The sequence below is a fragment of the Ambystoma mexicanum genome, chromosome 14, assembly GCF_040938575.1.
Source record: "Ambystoma mexicanum isolate Mex_15411 chromosome 14, UKY_AmexF1_1, whole genome shotgun sequence".
NCBI classification, from domain to species: Eukaryota; Metazoa; Chordata; class Amphibia; order Caudata; family Ambystomatidae; genus Ambystoma; species Ambystoma mexicanum.
Window position 1 is genome coordinate 195,400,977 of NC_090940.1, and position 19,336 is coordinate 195,420,312.

The following is a 19,336-nucleotide window of genomic DNA, read 5'->3' on the forward strand; positions in this document are numbered from 1 at the left end:
TTTTTGAAAAACAAAATTATAGACAGTTCCTCCCCTATCTATGGGGTGCTTCAGAAATGAGTAATTTCAGTGCATTATTTCATAGCAGAATGTTGCATTCCATGCCTTACTGCTTCCCCTCGACTTGGATAATCCCACTTCTCCAGCATTGGATCTTTCATAGATTCAGATGCTTGAATATTCCCCGTCGTCAGACTGGGAATCCTCGGTGATAAATTAAATAATAATAATAATAATACATTTTTTAAAAAAAAAAATATATATATATATATATACACACTGCCACCTAGCAGTGCATGTACATATCCCATTATAGCCTATGAGCCACTTCATTGTGTAGTCCCTCCACCTCACTTTGGTCCTTTATGGCCCCAGCCAATGAGGTTGCAGGGCTTAAGCTCCGCCCCCGGCAGCCATCTTCAGATTTTTCACCGCAGTCTATCAGACACAGGGAATCCTCAAGCTCTCTGAGCTTTTCCAAATTCTTTCTACTTTTGTGTGGAATATATTTGTAAAATATATTCCATCTTGTTCCCCTTCCTAGGGGCTTTCTTTCCAATTAACCTTGGTGGCAAAACTTGTTGTTTTCCTCTCAAAATCGTCGACTGAACTTCTCTTCAGAAATGGAGGCACCTCAGGCTGTCAGGAAGCCTTCCCTGTTCAGGGACTGCACGAGGTGCAAGAAGAAATTGGTTTACTACAAGGACCCCCACGAGCATTGCATTTATTGTCTGTACCCACATGACATTAAAAAATGCGAGATTTGTAAAACTTTTTCCACCAAGACCCTTCATGACAGGCATAGAAGACTCCTTTCATACCTGGAATCCAGGGATCAATCTTCGGACGAAGAGTCTGTCAGAACAGCTCCTGTCCAATCCAGCACTCCATCTGAGAGGCAAACTTCAAAGAGAAGGGCCTCTTCAGTGGAAAGGAGTTCCTCTCCCAAATCCAAAAAGAGGAAGCTGGAATTGATACCCTTTCTGCCTCCAGTTGACCTTTCAAGCCAGAAAAAGTCAGCAAAATCTGCCTCCCGAGGTAAGGAGGAGTTTGCAAAAAACGGGGGGGGGGGGGGGGCAGTCGTCGGCGGGTAAACCGCCCACGAATGAAGGGAAAGGTAAAGGCCCGTCATCGGCCATACCGTCGACGAAACCAGCATCGACGACGACGACGCTTAAGACATCGTCGACAGTTAGATCATCGTCATCGGACATGTCGACCACGAAGCAATCGTCGACGAGCAAGAAACACCACTCGTCCACGAAGCATTCATCCATGACGCAGTCGTCCACGGAGCACACTCCACATTCGTCAACGAAGCCCTCGTCGACGGGAAAATGTCAGTCGTCGACGACGAATCCCTCGTCGACTGGAAAATGTCAGTCGTCGACGACGAATCCCTCGTCGACTGGAAAATCTCAGTCATCGACGGGAAAATCTCAGTCGTCGACGAAGCCCTCGTCGACGGGAAAATCTCAGTCGTCGACGAGAATAACACCATCCATAACGCCTTCAGAGGCACCGCAAATTTCGGCAGTTACAGAGGAATTACTGCCTCTTACTTTTGAAGCTCCTGTCATTACAAGCAATATCATTGAGAAGAATACTGTAACTGAACCTCTGGTGCAGCAATTTTCACCTTTGGGGCACATGGCAGAACTTCCGGATATAATTCTTCAGGAAGAATTCTCTGATGCAGAAGTGGTGGAAGAGTCCATCGGTCCCTTACCGAAACAATACAGCCCTCCTTGGCACCCGTCCACGGGAGAATCCGAATATCCTCATGACCCGGTGCTCATGTTATCCGTGCAGAGGATTGTAGAAGAATTTTACAAACGGCAAAGGGAGAAGCAAGTTCCGATTAATCCCATTCCTAGAGAGTCATCCCCGATTCCAGGCACATCGGGTTGCTCTCCTTACAGGAGTAGACCGCAAAAACGGATGAGATCCCCTGCTCGAAGACCGAGGAGCAGCACCCACAGTGCTTCACCTACAAGAGTCCCGTCACCACAGTCATCGCACAGACCGTGATCTCCGGACGTAGATCCCACCATGGTACCGTCCACCATCTCGGTATCAGACTGGCAGGAGGATCCTTTTGGTGAATTTTCGGAACCAGAAGAAGGAGAAATAACTCAGGAGCCAGACGCACACAGTGATTGGGATGACTACGTCGTCGAGAAGCCCAGGAGGAGAGACTCTCCGGGCAAGGCTTCACCACCGGATGATCTCGTTTCTTTCCACACCATAATAGGTAAAGCCGCAGAACTGTTTAAAATTCAGGTTTCTTCGGAGGAAAGGCAATCAGTGCTCTATGAGCACAGGGACAAACGAAGGAGGACAGTGACCACAATTCCCCTCCTCGATACCATCTGGGATTCCGGATCCAAGATCCTATCTACGCCCTTATCGACTCTGGCGTTGGTGTCCAGGCCAGAAAAGAAATATAAAGCTCCGGATTCGGCACCGCTTTGTTTAAGGGGTCATACGAAACCGGACTCAGTTATTACAGTGGCGGCCAGAAAGAAACTCGCCAACCCCTCCTCACCTTTGTCGGCACCACCGGATAAGGACGGACGCAAATTGGAAGCCATGGGCAGGAAAGTTTCATCTTCTGCATCACTTACAATCTGAGCGGGTAATGCACTGGCCATGACCGCACGATTCGATCGCGAGCTTTGGCTCCGCATGTCTAACTTGGCGAAACAATTACCACCGGAGCTCCAGGAGGAGGCAAAATCCATTATCGCGGATGGTGAAGCAACATCGGATCACATGATCGACGCAGCAGTTGATGTGGCCGAATCAGGCTTCAGGCAGATGGCGCACGGTACAGTGCTCAGAAGGCAGGCCTGGATGAAGGCTACTAACTTTAGACCTGAAGTTCAGGCGCAGATTCTGGACATGCCATTTGACGGTCAAGATCTTTTTGGGAAAAAGATAGACGACCATTTGAAAGCAATCAAGACAGACACTGACACAGCCAGAGCCATCAGTTCTTTAAAGGACAAAAGTAAGGACCATCGGTCTTTTCGTCCCTTTAGAGGTTCATCTTCCAAATTCAGGGGATACAGTCGTTCCTCCTCCTATGGTCAGAAAGCACAAGGCGGCACGTACCAAGGCAATAAATATCAGTCATCCAACAGATACGCCCATAGAGGCAGACGTGGCTCCGCCCAAGGGAAGTCGCAAGGCAAGCAGAACTGACGACCAATCTCCCCCCCCCTTCGCCACGCCCTGGTGGGGGGAAGGGTGAGCCAGTTTTTCCAGCGCTGGCGGTCAATTACATCGGACAAATGGGTGTTACAGGTGATCCGAAAGGGTCACACCTTAGAATTTCTGGACCAACCTCCTTCCCTGCCTTCCAACATCTCGCAGAGTGCATATGCTAAAACAGGTCATGTCCGAAGTGCAAAAACTGCTCCAGAAGGCAGCAGTAGAACCAGTTCCTTATTCTCAGAGGGGAAAAGGTTTTTACTCCCCATTCTTCCTCGTCAGAAAGAAAAACGGTCAATGGAGACCCATCTTGGACCTGAGGGCGCTCAACAAGTTCATCAAGCGCATAACTTTCAAGATGGTGGCTCTACAAGGGGTGCTACCTTGGTTAAACAAGCACGACTTCTTGGCCACTTTAGACTTGGAGGATGCTTATTTCCACATCCCGATCCATCCAGCACACAGGCAGTTCCTCAGGTTCACAGTGGGAGGGCTCCACTTTCAGTTTCAAGTGCTTCCGTTCGGCCTAAAATCGGCGCCAAGAGTTTTCACGAAATGCCTGACACCGGTAGCGGCAAGTCTCAGGAGAGCAGGAACGGACGTTTTTCCATACCTGGACGATTGGCTGATAAAGGCAAGTTCAGCTGCAAAGGCTCGTTCGGGAGTGTCAAGGACTGTCAACCTCCTAAAAGAGTTAGGTTTCTCCATCAACCAGACGAAGTCCTGCCTCGTCCCCAGCAAGGTAGCTCTCTTCCTGGGAGCCGAGCTAGACTCCAGCATTCCCAGAGTGAGACCATCCACAGAGAGAATAGCAGCGATTCTACGCTTAACTTCGAACTTCCTACAGAAAGAGACAACATCTGTGCGCTCTTACAAATCCCTATTGGGCATGATGTCATCATGCATATTCCTCATACCGAACTGCAGGCTTCGCATGAGGCCGGTTCAGGAAGCTCTGGACCACCAATGGAAACAAGCTTTCGGATGCTGGGAAGACATTGTCCAGATTCCATCGACGTTGCACAAGGCCCTTCGATGGTGGAACGCTCCGAGGAATCTTCTACAGGGAATGCCGTTTCAAGCACCGACATCGACACTCCTGCTGCGGACGGATGCTTCCTTATCAGGCTGGGGCGCTCATCTTGCGGACCTCCAAACCAAGGGATCTTGGTCGGCACAAGAGTCCCAACTCCACATCAACGTGTTGGAGCTCAGGGCCGTAAGGTTGGCGCTGAAAGCCTTCCTACCGGTTATAGCTGGTCAAGTTCTTACAGTCCAGACAGACAACACAACCTCCATGCACTATACAAACAAGCAGGGAGGCACGAGGTCTCAGATTCTGTCGCAAGAAGCCCAACAGCTATGGGCATGGGCCTTGCGCTACGGGATACAGATCAGGGCAGAGCACCTTCCAGGAGTGGACAATGTCCTAGCGGACAGATTAAGCAGAGAATACACAGCGTCACACGAGTGGGAGCTGGACGAAAAAGAAACCCAACGGATCTTTGCCTTATGGGGCCATCCGCAGATCGACCTTTTCGCCACCAGGAACAACAAAAAATGCAAGAGATTTGCGTCAAGATACCCCGAGCACCAATCGCTGGGAGACGCGTTCTCAGTGGATTGGTCGGGGAAGCTCCTCTATGCCTTCCCACCCATTCCCCTCATGTCGAGGGTACTTCGCAGGGTGAAAGAACAGGATTGTTCCTTGATTCTTATTGCACCCGATTGGACACGGCAAGTCTGGTACCCGACGCTGAGACATCTATCCTGCAAAACCCCGATTCGTCTCAGATCACATCAATATCTACTGACACAACAGAACCGCAAGGTCCTCCACCACGACCCGAGGAGCCTGTCCCTCAAGGCATGGTTCCTGAGCAGCGTAAACTAATGCACCTAAAGTTACCATCAGAATGCTGGGATATCATCAGGGCCGCTAGAGCCCCGTCCACGCAACTCACCTACACCAGAAAATGGACCAGGTTTTCCAAATGGTGCGAGACCTCTGCGATCGATCCCCTCACGGCCTCGGTTGATCAAATTCTGCCTTACTTGTTGCACCTGGCTAAATCAGGGCTCTCACTGTCCTCTATCAAGGTCCATCTGTCAGCCATAGCGGCCTACACAGTAACCGCGGAGACGCAAGCCTTACTCTCCTTACCAGCGATCAAGATCTTCCTGAAAGGACTGATGCGTACTTATCCGCCTACACCTACACCAGTTCCGGACTGGAGCCTCAACACCGTCTTAACGGCCCTCATGCAACCTCCCTTCGAGCCCATACATAGATGCGATATGAAATTCTTGTCCTGGAAGACATCCTTCCTGGTAGCCATCACATCGGCCAGAAGGATCAGTGAGTTGCAAGCTTTGTCTTCGGAACCTCCATTTACCTTGTTCCAGAAGGACCGCGTCATCTTAAGGCCTCGCCCGAAGTTCCTCCCCAAGGTACTTTTGGAGATGTCCTTCACTGAGCGCATTGTGTTACCAACCTTCTTCCAGAATCACGCTTCGGAAGCGGAAAGGACATTACACACTCTAGACATTTCTAGGGTGTTGAAGTTTTACTTGCAAAGAACCAAGGAGTTCCGCTCCTCAAACCGGCTATTCATTTCCTTCTCTGGCCGTACCAAGGGCCAACATATATCCAAACAAAGTCTGGCACGCTGGGTATCGTCCTGCATCACCCACTGCCATCAGTTGAAAGGCGACCCTTTAACTAGACCGCCGTCTGCTCACTCCACCAGAGGAAGGGCGGCGTCAACAGCATTCCACGCAGGGGTGGCCTTGAAAGACATATGCAGAGCTGCCACGTGGAGCACTCTACATACTTTCGCGAAACACTACTGCCTGACTGAAGATACCAACAAAGAAACTGCAGTTGGACAGGCAGTGCTCCACCATCTCTTTGTGTAAGGTAGGACCAGCCTCCGTTCCCACCTTTCCCGAAGTATGTAACCGTTGTGTTGCTGCATGGTAAAGGTTTGATCAGAAATATGTTTTTCTGTAATTATGCATATCTGTTTATTATGGTGGCATGTTTTAACTGCTTGGTATTCTATTCAAGCATCTGAATCTATGAAAGATCCAATGCTGGAGAAGTCTTAGTTACTTACCTGTAACTGTATTTCTCCAGCATTGGTATCTTTCATAGATTCACATGCGCCCGCCCGCCTCCCCTGAGAGGCTGCTCCTATGCTCGGCATCCATCATACTGTAATCTCTACGGTTCAAAATCTGAAGATGGCTGCCGGGGGCGGAGCTTAAGCCCTGCCACCTCATTGGCTGGGGCCATAAAGGACCAAAGTGAGGTGGAGGGACTACACAATGAAGTGGCTCATAGGCTATAATGGGCTATGTACATGCACTGCTAGGTGGCAGTGTGTATATTTATATATATATATATATATATATATATATATATATATATATATATATATATTTAAAAAAAAATGTATTATTATTATTTAATTTATCACCGAGGATTCCCAGTCTGACGACGGGGAATATTCAAGCATGTGAATCTATGAAAGATACCAATGCTGGAGAAATACAGTTACAGGTAAGTAACTAAGACTTTTCATTAACTCTGTTCGCTTCAGGTGATTCATTACTCCTTTACCAATCCTTTATCTGGCTTTACTTCACCCTTTCACACATCTCAACATTTTTGAAGCACCCATTACTTATTTTTTAGATTCTCTCTCCAATTTAGTTGTCTTTTAGCAAGCTTTCGAGTATTTGCAAAAAATATGTCAACCCGAAAATGTCTTTTTCACATGGGTTATGAAATTTTTGCCATAGTTCCTCTCCGCATAAGGTGGCGTATTTCCGCACTAGAAGTCCTAAATGCACAGATCTCTGGTCTTTCAGGGCCTCACAATACAGTGTAAGATGTTTAAGGGTTTCTTGCTGTTTATTACAGAGACGACACCTGAGTAATGCTTCCGAATTCCGCGTTCTTATGGCTTGGCTTACTCTGGTGTTTATTAAGTTCATAAGAAATTTCATATAGATTGCTCGATGTCTTGCATTAGCAGTTCTCATCAAGTATTGAGGCAGTTTCTTTCGATCTTTTGCCTCAATAGCTGCATCTTCCATAAGCTTGTGGCGATTACGATCATCAACTGTCGAACACCAAGCTTTTTCTTCACGTAATTGTGTTTCTCAAGGTGTCTTGCTCAGTTCCCAGTAGCTCTAATTGATTTTTACAACCGACTGCCCATTTACATAGTAGGGTTTCTCCGTTGCCCTTCATGGCATTTTGTAAGATCTTGAACTGGGGAAGACATTCTACTGTGATTATTTTCCGATATATGGATAGCATGTTCCATAACACTCGGGCATGCATGGATATTAAATTGAGTTCGTATCTCACACATGCACTTGAGATTCCTTTCTGTAATTGCAAGACTCACCTCCAATATTGATTTTCTAGTTCTGGCCATAGAGTGGCAGACACTCCTAAGGCGCTTTCTGCCCCATAGATCAGTGTTGGTATGACTTTTTGGTTATAGTGGGCTATTACTGGTTGTAACGAGAATTTCCCAAACTTTTTATTTATTACTACTCCTTGACTTGCTAGTTGTCTACATTTTTGTTTAGCATTCTCTGCCCAGGGTGCGTCATTTATGTTGCTGTTGATCCAGACACCTAGGTACTTTGTCTTTTTCACACATCTTAAGATGTCATTTCTGAATCTCCACTTCGGAATGCTTTTGTATTCCATTTATTGTTTTGTGTTAGATCTTGCAAGATTATTATTTCAGATTTTGCATGATTGATTTTTAGTTTGTTTTTTTCTACGTATCTCTCTAAAGCTGCTAGTTTTTGAGTTAATCCGATCGGTGTTAGGTCCAGTAATGCAATGTCATCTGCATATAGCATCCAACTTATTGCCTGCCCATTTATTTTCGGTGGAAAGGAATTTACATCTGCAAGACTATCGCCAATGTCAGACATAAATAAGCCAAACAGTGTGGCTGCAAGCGGGCAGCCCTGTTTCACACCTTGATTCATTTCAATTGGCTTGCTCAACGTTCCACTTGAATCTAGTCTGATTCTAATGACTGTGTCCGTATGGAGTTGCTTTATAGGTTGTAGTAGATTATCTGGGCACTTCCATTTCTTCATCTTTTCCCAGAGCATCTCTCGGTCGATGGTATCAAAAGCGCTAGATAGATCAACAAATGCTACATAGATCTTTCTGTTTTGGCGGATTGCTTCCATTTTCAGAAAGTTCAGAATTGTTAAGTTCAGCCCGCAACCAACCCCTTTCACGAATCCAGTTTGTCGAGGATCGTATCTTTTAGAACCTTGGATCCATTGTAGTAGTTGGATTTGGAGCTGGGAGGCAAAGATTTTGCCGACCACATCGAGCAAAGCTATCGCCCGGTAATTCTTGGGGTCAGTTCGAGCACCTTTTTTAAAAATTGGTACTACAATGGCACACCGCCAGGAAGATGGTATCTGTTTCATCTGGAGAATGGTCCGAAATAATGCGTAGCAGAAGTCTGCACATAATTCTGGATGTTGTTTTAGCTGTTGATTTGTTAGACCATCTGGTCCCGGTGCTCTTGATGTACTTAATTTTAGAATGTTTCTGTAGATGTCCTCTTTCTTTATTTCAATTGACCATTCATGCTCTGAGGATGGTGAAATTCTTATATTGGGTTGATTGTTGTTAAATGTTTCTGCGTAATGCCTAACCCATTGATCTTCCGGAATCATAGATTTTATAATGGCTCCTTGGGGTGTTGAGGTGTTATTCAACAAGGTCCAAAAACCTCTAGTCTTTCTCTTAGCAAGTACTTCATCATAATTTCAGCATCTCTTTGTAACATGATGTGTTTATGGCTAATTAGCCAGTTCTTATAAGTTTGTTTCAAATGTCTTATCATGCTTTGGTTATTTGTATTTGACTTCTTTTTGAGCATTCTCAATGCTTTTTTCAGGTTTTTTTTCTTTTCATTAACTTCTGCATCCCATGCATGGATCTTTATAAAATCCGGTCTTGTCTTAGTACATTTTTTCTCCCGATATATCTCTAATAGAGTGGTGTACTCAATTATTTCCATTTCTGTTGTATTTTCTAGTGATTTCCTTAGTGAGATGATATTATTCTCATTCAGTCTTAGCCTGTTACGACCAGGACCTACTTCAAGCGTCGGTGCTTCATTGATAGCTGGTCTTCTAGGTTTGTTTAATTTCAAATACAGTTTTACTAGGCAGTGATCGCTGACCTTCATTTCAATGATTTTAAGACACATGACATCGCTTCTTAGGATTCCGTCTACGAACATGTAGTCAATTGTCGAACTTTGCCTATGTCTTCGCCAGGTTGGATGGGCGGGAATGTCCCCTGGCGTGTTGCCATTCAACAACTGTAAGTTCCAGACTTTCATTTCTAGCATCCATCGCCTAGCTGCCTGTTCACTATTGGTTATTTTTTCTTCAAGGGAGTCATTTGTGTTAGACAGACAAGTTATGTTTAGGTCTCCACATATTAAGATGTTTGTATCCTTTTCATTCCTTTTGATATTACAGATTAATTCTGAAATGGTTTCCATAAAGTTGTCTAGTAATATTGTTGCATGTTGCCAATATATATTGATCAGTATTAGTAAATTATCTTTGTTCACGTATCTCTCTGGAAGTTTCACTTTACACACTTGTATATATGGTGACACATTAGTATGAGATAGGATACATATACCACTTTTTACTTTTGCAAGAGTTACCATTCCGGACATGGGTCGGCCTTTTTCCCCTTTAATTGCTCTGTTGAAGGCTATCTCAAAGCCGTCTGCTACTGGTGGTTGCAGTAGCCAAGTCTCTTGCAAACAGAGAAAATCTATGTCCATCAATTCATTGGATGTATTTTCAAAGAGATGTGAATGCCCACGTGTGTTCCATGAGGCAATGCATATATTGCCAGTCTCCTGGATCTTTGAGCATTAGCTATGTTTCGTGTTATTGATAGTTAAAGTGCTATTATAGCTGATGTTTGGCTAGGGAAATATAAGGAACTATATGCAAGTTATCCCCAGTCCCTTTCTAGTGCTGGGAGAAGTATCTGGGCCAACAGGACAGTGAACAAAGTGCAGGTCCAACATGCTAACTTTGGTCTGTTTTTTGGTCAAAGGGTGCCATTTTGAGGAGTTACTTCACTATTCAGCCACAGCATTTGACCATTTTATATGAACAATATTAATATAAGTCCACATTCCACAAAGATTTTGTACCCAACAAATCATCTTTAGGCACTACTGAAACTGTTTCTTTCTAAAGGAATGTTTGAACGTTTGCAAGTGTGTATCACTATTTTATAGTATTCCGGACAGATCTGAATCTCACAGCCAAAGCTTTGGGATACATAACAAAAGTTTAGAAATAAATAGAATATTGACATGCAGGAATGCTAAAGTCAGATGTATTCATATTACTGGCGAGGATGGATGTCAAGTGCAACAAATGTGGTACAATATGGATTATTAATGAAGCATAGTCCCATGGAAAATAATACAGCCAGTTAGGGTGGTCAGAGTACAGTAATGTTTGTATGATATTTGTATTAATATAGTGCTATACTCACTCATTAGTGGGACCATGGCAGAACAGTGCCCTTTAGTATATACTTCACTGTCAATAACATAGGAAGGATGGAATGGGTTGGACAAGCTGCTGTAAAGTCCTTTTGTTGAGTAATGCACTGTAGTACGGCTTTTCTTTGGATTGGCAGGCCCTACAAGTGGAATTTTCCTGGTAATAGGTGTTTCTCCTGAAAGTGGGCATGAGTTCAAATGCCTGGCATTGGTAAAATGTGGTTAGATCATCCATACAAATGATTCAGGATATTTGTTTTCAATCTCACTGCGTTGCAACAGGAGTTCTTACTTTGTCTTGCTCCCATCTCATCATCAGTGTAATCTGGTACAAACATTGTGACCTGGTCAATATCCTGGCCTTTTCAAGAGGGGTAGGGGTATGGGGATGCACACCATAAAGCAGTCCAGATCCAGTGCTGGCCCTGAGTGAGAACGCAACTAGGGAGGAGCGGCCCAAACCTTCCCCTGATTCCATTTTATATGTTGATCGCACATATTTGTCTCACACCATGCCTCTATCCCAAGATGCTTGCAAGTCTCTTGCTATCTTTTGTAGAGGCTGTGAAGAAGACGAGCAGCAGAGAGCTGAGCCCCAACCAGTGTCCCTTGTTCAAGACAGAGCCACAGAGCTCAGACAGCTGTGAGTGTAAGCAACCATGCAGGATGCCGTGAATCCAATTTCCTGCGGTGGCAGCAGGGAGGGAGTGCCTGGGAAAGAGAGAGTGGTGTTGCAGGACCCACTCGAGCACGTGCAATTTTGTGGCTTGCTTCGACATCCAGGCAGCCCTCCACCAGAGACTTGTGTTTACTCTGACACAGTCTGGGACACTGAGCTGGCAGACCTGCCAGGTTGACCTTGAGTGACTGCTCGGAGTAAGTAGGCAGGGCTTAGTCCCATTTTAAAACTTTTTCCTGCACACATTCACACTGGAAAGTAAAAGAGGAATGCAGATTGGCCAGGGTAAGCTGGCCAATGGCACGATAAGTGTAAAAGGAGGAGACGGAAAGAGGTGGGTTGTCCGGACTAGGTCAGTGGACCAAGAGACCAGCAGGAGGAAGGAAGGAGAGGCAGAGTATGGAGGTGTTTATTGGAGAAAGGTGAGGTACTGGCTTAATGAGTGCAAGGGTGCTGCAGTGCTAGTGTGCGTGATTGTGTGGCAGGTGAAAAGAGGCTAGTGTAAGGCGTGAATGTGAATTGAATGGTACTGGGCAAAGGATTGTGTTTGTTTATTGGAATTGGAGGAGAAGAGTAGTGGTAGTAGTGGGAGGAGAGTAGTGGTAGTAGTGGGAAGGGAGCATTGTAGTAGTGGGAGAGTAGTGGTAATATTGGGAGGGGAAGATGTTGTGTGGGAAGAGACTAATAGTCATGTGGGAAGAGGGGTAGTCGTTATTAGACATTACCTACCTTTAGGTCCACCAGCATACAAAGCAGCACCCCCTCAGACATATGGAATGGATGCCCTACCCAGAAATTCTCCATGGATACCCAACATGGCACCTGTTTCCAAGATGGCAGGCCGGACCAGAGATAGGCAGACGTCATTCACACGAGGGCGGAAGTAGATGTTACTGGTTCCGGACCTGCCGATTAAGGGAAGCAGTGACAGCAGCAAAAGCATCTTTGCAACGCTATTCTTTTGTTAAAAAGCATCCATGCCGCACACACCAGGAATTTCAGAGCAATCTTTTCATAGTCAAGTCTTGAAGGTTAGACTGTTTTCTTTTTTGTTATTTGTACATCACATCAATCCTCTTACAAAGGAGCACGGTTTGGGAGACATCCATGTGTGGGAAAGGCCTTCCCCGGTTTTGTCTGCTTCAGGTAAACAGTTGTCCCACTTACTTAGGGGTCCAAGGGATAAGGAATGGGAGGGCAGGGACCATTCGTATGTTACCTTATATACCTTCTATGTGTTCTATTTCCTATGCAGTTAAATCTCCTTCAAGACTTCCTCACCTTGAAGTGCTTCCATGATTCCAACACTACCTACACTAGAATGACCATCTTCATTATTGCTATGTGCAGACAGTCCGGACGGTGGGGAGTATTCTAGGTGCACTGCACTTTTCACATTCACTGAGTTCTTTATTGGTGGTTTGGCCCTTTTCAGGCCTGCATGAGAAAGAGGTTTGGCATCTGCTCTTTAGCAGTAGTAGGGTGAGAAGAGTAGTAGTACAGGGAGGAGGAGGAGGAGGAGTAGTAGCAGAGTAGGTGGAGAAGAGTTAACAATAACGGGTGGAGGCAGGAGGAAGGCAGAGTGAAACAGAGAACAGAGGGACTGAGGGTTGGTGAGGAGGAGTCAAGACGAGGAGGCAGGTGGAGTTAGAAGGGCAAGGTAATCGTAGACGTGAGTGGAACCAGGTGAATCTTACTGAGTAACTGTAAGGCACAATCCCTACCTTTCTCATTAGAACACTAACATCTGGCAAGAGTAGGACAAATTACGAAGTACCTGAGGGAGTTAGATAACCTGAACTTAAGAAAAACATCATTAATCGAATCCACATATCAGATAGTAGAGGTTACCATTCGGTAGCCCTAACCGGGGATAAGGAAGCCTGGCTTAGGGAGGAAATTCCACAGAAGACGAGAGAGGGGGGAACAGCCGTAGCACCACTCCCCAAACCCTTCTCCAGTCAGTGCCTTCATTAAAACTACTGACCGGTCTCTATCCTGGACAAGAGAACTATTGCTCAGAAGAACAGTCCATATACCTTGTGCTGTCTTTGTAATAAAAGCCTTAACATTTCTTGAAGATTCAGGAAGTTATTACGGCTGCCTGTGACAACATCCAAGTGTGCAAATCATCTATTATAAATTCTAAATATGCTGGCTCAAAAAAAGGCAAATGTGTTGCCAACTGACCTATAAGAAAAAGAAAAAAATTAAACATGTATCCGCTATAATTATGATAAATGATGGAACAAGTATGACCAGACGGTTTGTGAAATTGACAAAAATAGAGTGAAATGTAGAGAAAATGTAATGAAACCCTTTACATTTCTTGAATATTCAGCAAAATACTAGGGCTTCCTGTGACCACATCCAAGCATGCAAATCATCTATTATAAATTGAAAATATTCTGGGTCAAAAAAATGCAAACGTGTTTTACCGACTGACCAAAAAGAAAAAGATAAAACATGTAAAACATGTATCCGCTATAATTATGATAAATGATGGAACAATTGTAACCACACGGTTTGTGAAATTGACAAATCCAGAGTGATATGTAGAGATAATGCTTAGCACACAATTATTTTACACTACATTGTCTGGCATACTTTGCAGCTGTTATCCTGGTAGTACTGAATGTGCAGCTGAATGTCACCAAAAACACATGAAAAACGAAGCAGGGATGCTATTTGCCTGCTTAGCACTGGGCAGCTTCGGTAAAGGTGGCCAAACGGATAACTGGATGGGACACCTCAGGCCTTTCTCGTTTACAGCTGTGAAACGGTGTGTACCTTTGGCGCACTGTTTTTCTTCTCTCTCACCCTTCTATTGCTTTGCTTATTATTTCACTGGCTTCTTGATATACTTAGACATTTAGATCTACTCTTCGCCATCTTAACTTCTGTACAATCTATATCATGTTTGCACCTTTTGGGTGGCCACAGACCCTTCTGGGGAGGGAAAGTAGTGCTTGCTTCTGAACATCTTTTTAGTGCCCATCTCTGGGATCTCTGCTCTTGACTTAGGCATACGCATGCTTTTAATATTGTCAAATGATGAATCATTCTTAATCTTTACCTTTCTGGAGGGAAACCCCTAATTTCTTTACTTAAAAGTGACTGCTTAACACAATGTAAGTGTGTGCTGATTAGAAAGAACTCCAGGAATGGCACCAATAAAACCAATGCCTTTCTGGCTGTTTTTCATATTAAGGATCTTTTTGAGAACATTGGAATGACCAAAGAGCTTTATACCTGCCATATATGTCCGTGAGAGTTGTATGACTGAATCACTAAATACCTAATGCACGCGGGATTTAAAAAAATGACAGTGAGTAAATAGAAATAAACTGCTCCAAAAATGCCATTCCAGTGGCAATCTGCTGCCCTAGGCCAGGGCGTAGTGGGCCTTATTGTAAATATGTCACTGCACACTGGTTCAGTCTTTGGGTACACAAAAGCTGCCTTCTAGTCTTACCAGGCTCCATGTGGGATGCCCTTTTTGGTTGCTCCTTTGCACACCGCTCCACCAGCACATTTGCCAACCAAAGCTCAGACTCTGGGTGGTATGCGGACGTGGGAGAGACTGCAGCTTCTTAATCTGTGTTGAGATGGGAGAAGAGATATTGGAGGGGAACTTTCATAGTTCACAATATCTTAAAACTCCCCTGGATAAAGGCAGGGAGCTGATATCATCACACATGAGTATACACGATCCAGTAGATGGACTGTATATTGCTTTTATAATGAACTTCATAAGTGTTTTGGCTGTGATATGCTCTCTTTTGTACGATATGTTACCACTTGAGTTGAAGAACACCATGTTCGAAATGTGTTACAAATGTACCCTTTCCTGTTCCTTTTTACCATAATTAATTCCTTTTGTACTTAGCATGGCCTCTTTGTGATTACACTGTGTATGTTTTCAAATTCCTGTCCTTTCTTCTCACCGCTCACTCTGTTTTGTGCTTCCCCACTCCTTCTGCTGATCAGCTGACCTGCCATTAAAAGGAAGCCTGCACATTTGTAACCAACCTCTAAAAAATTACACTTTGAGATTCAACAGAGGGGGGAATTTCATAAAGTCAGTCCTGTATGAAACATGGAATGGTTTGCAAACTGTTTGTTTCCCTGTGAACCTCTTTTTAACAAATGCTGAAAATGAGAGGACTGGTAAATAATTAGTTGCCCCTTTTTGTGTTTCAGGAAAGAAATCAAAGTTTCAAACTGTTATGGGCCCAGTAAACAATCCCAGAAGCATCCATGCAGAAATAGCATATCGGCAACTGAGAGGAGGTCCAAATATATCCCCAACTTATTTGGCACAGCATAGTGGATCTTTGAGAACTGCTCAACTGCATCCAAACAACCAAGAACATGATGGCAGGTAAGAATTCTTCTAGCCATTAGATAACATGGTTTGTCATTCACGAACGGTCTTTCAACTGCCCTTCAGCATACTTTATAAAAATAGAGCAAATCATGTATTTGGTGCCTTTAGTTCCTTTGATGCCATTAATGAGATTTAGATCATATCAAGAGCAACAAATATTTATGAAGAAACCAACCACATATTGGACAAATAGTGGCACATTGTGAGGACCTCGATTTGGAAGGGTTATTTTACACATGCCGTTTCATTGCATTAGCCCCAATCCCCGTTTTGGTCTCTTCAGATCAGTATGCAATGGATTTGGGATGTCGACTTAATAAAATTCTGTGCGGTCGAACTGTACACTCCAAAACTGCACAGCAACACTATTGTGTGTAGGGCAACCAATCATTAGAGCCTGTTGTTTTAGGGCCATATTCGAGTTTGGCATTTGGAAGTAACTCCAAATTCTTTTACCCATACTGCATGCCATTGGACTTTATTGGAGACATGCTGTATTGCCACATACTGCATCCACTACTGCATTTGTGAGGCGATGAAAATCTCCACACAAATGGAACCGGTTTTCCTGGTTTTTGGTAGCAGAACCCATATTTAGGCACAGTGTAATACTAAGGCAGTATATCTAAATACCACCTGTTTTACCACACCACCAAACTTATAATAAATCCCTAAGTCTTCTCTGCATTTATTCACAACAAGCAATTCATTGCTATGTTCCAAAGCTTGATTATATCAGCTAGCAATTCCTAAAAATATAAAGATCAGCATATATGTAGTTATTCAGACGTTCGTGTGTTGCTACCTTTCTTTTTCAAATCATGATTGAGTTCTGCAGTAAATATTTTAATAATTTGCTTGATTGAAAGTCACTTTGCAAAGTAATCTGAGTCCACCTTATTAATATTAAACACATGTTAGGAGAGCTGATTCCGCTTTTTACAATGAGTTATAGCAATGGAACCTAAGCAGTTCTATACTACACAACGTTTGAGAGGATTGCAGTTAGAAATGTTTTTCAATCATACCTAGTAAATTGCAAATGGAGACCTAACCTGGGAACAGGATAGGTGGTGTGTGTGTTTAATACAGTATTGAAGGCCTATGTGCTGTCATTCTATGTGCCTATATAGTTTATTGACAATGTAAAATGGCACATTGGTAAAAGCAATGCAGGGTGCTTTTCAAAACTCAAAACCGAGTTAGTGATAGAAGTTATTTCACTGACTGAAGTCAAGCAAAGTTTAGGAACATTTTTGTACTTATGCTTTCCTTGTTTGTGCTTCTGCAGCACCTGTTCTGTTCATTTTAAAATAGTAATGTGGTGCTTAGTACAGCATCAATTATAATTCAAACTTGCAACAAAGTAGACAGTAATTAAAACACCACTCTACTGCTTGTACCATTTGCAATCCTATTGTCAATTCACATTGCAAAAACTCTCTTTACTGTGAAGTATATATTTTTGTTTTTGCCAGAAGCAACTCTAAACATTACCCTCCCCATAATGCTCTTTCCCAGAACATCAAAATAGCATGTTGCGTGATTTTAAAACATCACATCTGTTTTATATGTAATTTACAGGTGTTGTTCATTCCACTTGTCAGTGACAAGAGAAGGTGCACACTGTTCTTATAATCCCTGCCTGCTAAAATCCTGGAGTAGTTGAAAAGCCTAATAAATCTTTTTCTTTTATGCATTTTGTGGAATATAACTTTTCACTAGGATATAACTTTATAGATATATTTACATTGTTGTCTGTTTGTCCACATTGTTGTTTGACTTTACAAATGTTCATTTATCTTACAGATTGCCAAACAACGGACATTCTAGACCATCTGGAACATAATCAGAGAGAAAAATGAATAGTACCCAGAAAGCACACTTGTGTGTGTATATATAGTTTATTGCAAAGTGGGGTTACAAACAGCTGTGTATTTTAGCAATAACACTTTACAAGATAATTCTGCCATGTTTTGCCATCAGTGTTAGACATTATCCTGAACATGTTTTCCTTGACTGCTTTTGGAGTCCTTCTTTAAATAGTTTAAATAGGACTTTAATAATCTGGCTCTTGTAAATATATGAGTGTTGTAACACATGATTTAATAATTAATCCCTGAAAATGCCTATTAAATATTTCAGCAATATGTATAATGATGTAAAATAGCTATTCCTGTCTTTAAAACACCCCCGTAAAGACAACACGACTACAGATTGATTTCACATTAAATAAGCAACATGTAAAAAGTATGCAAAATGGTAAAATGATCAAATGTATTTTTTCAAAATGTGTAAAATAAAATGATAGTTATTTATTCACTAGTTGGACACTTTTTAGAAAGACATTTTGGAAGAATCGAAATCCTTTATATTACTGTACATAAAACTATCATGTTAAAACATTGACTCTTGACAATGCTTGTACCAGGCAAATTTGACAACCTGTTTGTATCTTAAAAAGCAGGTGAACAAGTGGATTCTGAATAGTTTTGTCTCTGCACTACTGTTTCTTAAGGTATTTAGTCCCATTTGAAGTACTAACTGAAATAGAATTTTGGGTAGGAATATATTCAAATTAAAGTGGGAAAATAATTAACTTACTAGCAATTTGCACTGAAGTTTTCATTTTTAAACTGATAAATTCTTTGTGCAAATATCTCCATTAAAAATCTCAAATGTATTTGGCATATTGTCTTAACTAATAGCTTTGATAAAAAAATGTGTAGGTGCAATACATCTTCGTTGTTTCATTGCTGAGAAAAAGTAGAATGGTGTTGCTCAGGGAATCCTAGTAAAAACTAAGAGGAACTCCATAACCAACGGGAACTAAATGGAGCAATATATCAAGGACAACAGAACAATGTTCCCGTGTACAAAATGATTTTGTATACTGGTAGAATGTATTTAACTTAATATTACATCAGCAAGTGACCTAATCACATAATTAATCAAAATGTGGTATATGTAGATGTATATCATGAAAGTAACACAATTAGGTAAGTGAAAGCAGAGTATTTAAGAGAAAAAATCAGAAGACTATGTTGTGTTTATTTCATATGAAAAGTACAATTAAATAAATAAGCAAACATTGGTATGACAATGACAACACAAACTAGTGACTGTGACTAGGAGTGAGGACATCTTTCTTTGATGTAAGTTTGATGTAAGTTTGTGTTCGAAGCCTCTGCACACATACAGCTTGATGCAGTTTTTCTTATGGGTCACCCAGATCTGACCAAGTGAATAATTCACGTCTAAATGTTCTGTTGTCCAGGGAAACCTAGTAAACATGCTTCCTGTTCACCTCAGACTACAGTTGCACATGAGCCTCTAAAACCACCTACTCCTGTATCTTGAGATTAATATGTTTGTTTTATTTATGATTTAATGCATTATTTATATTGTACCCAAGTAAACAGTTAACATATGTCAAATAATAGT

At 42.8% G+C, this 19,336-nt stretch overlaps 1 protein-coding gene across 2 annotated transcripts in view; it reads left to right on the top strand.

The window, feature by feature from the left end:
• LRRC9 (leucine rich repeat containing 9) overlaps positions 1-18,575 on the top strand; it is a 2,495,628-nt gene extending 2,477,053 nt beyond the window's left edge. For both annotated transcript variants that reach the window (XM_069638901.1, XM_069638902.1), the window contains 2 exons: positions 15,706-15,886; positions 17,702-18,575. In XM_069638901.1, the coding sequence (XP_069495002.1) occupies positions 15,706-15,886; positions 17,702-17,741 (221 nt within the window). In that variant the 3' untranslated portion in view covers positions 17,742-18,575. The remainder of the gene's footprint in view (positions 1-15,705; positions 15,887-17,701) is intronic.
• Positions 18,576-19,336: the final 761 nt, after the last annotated feature.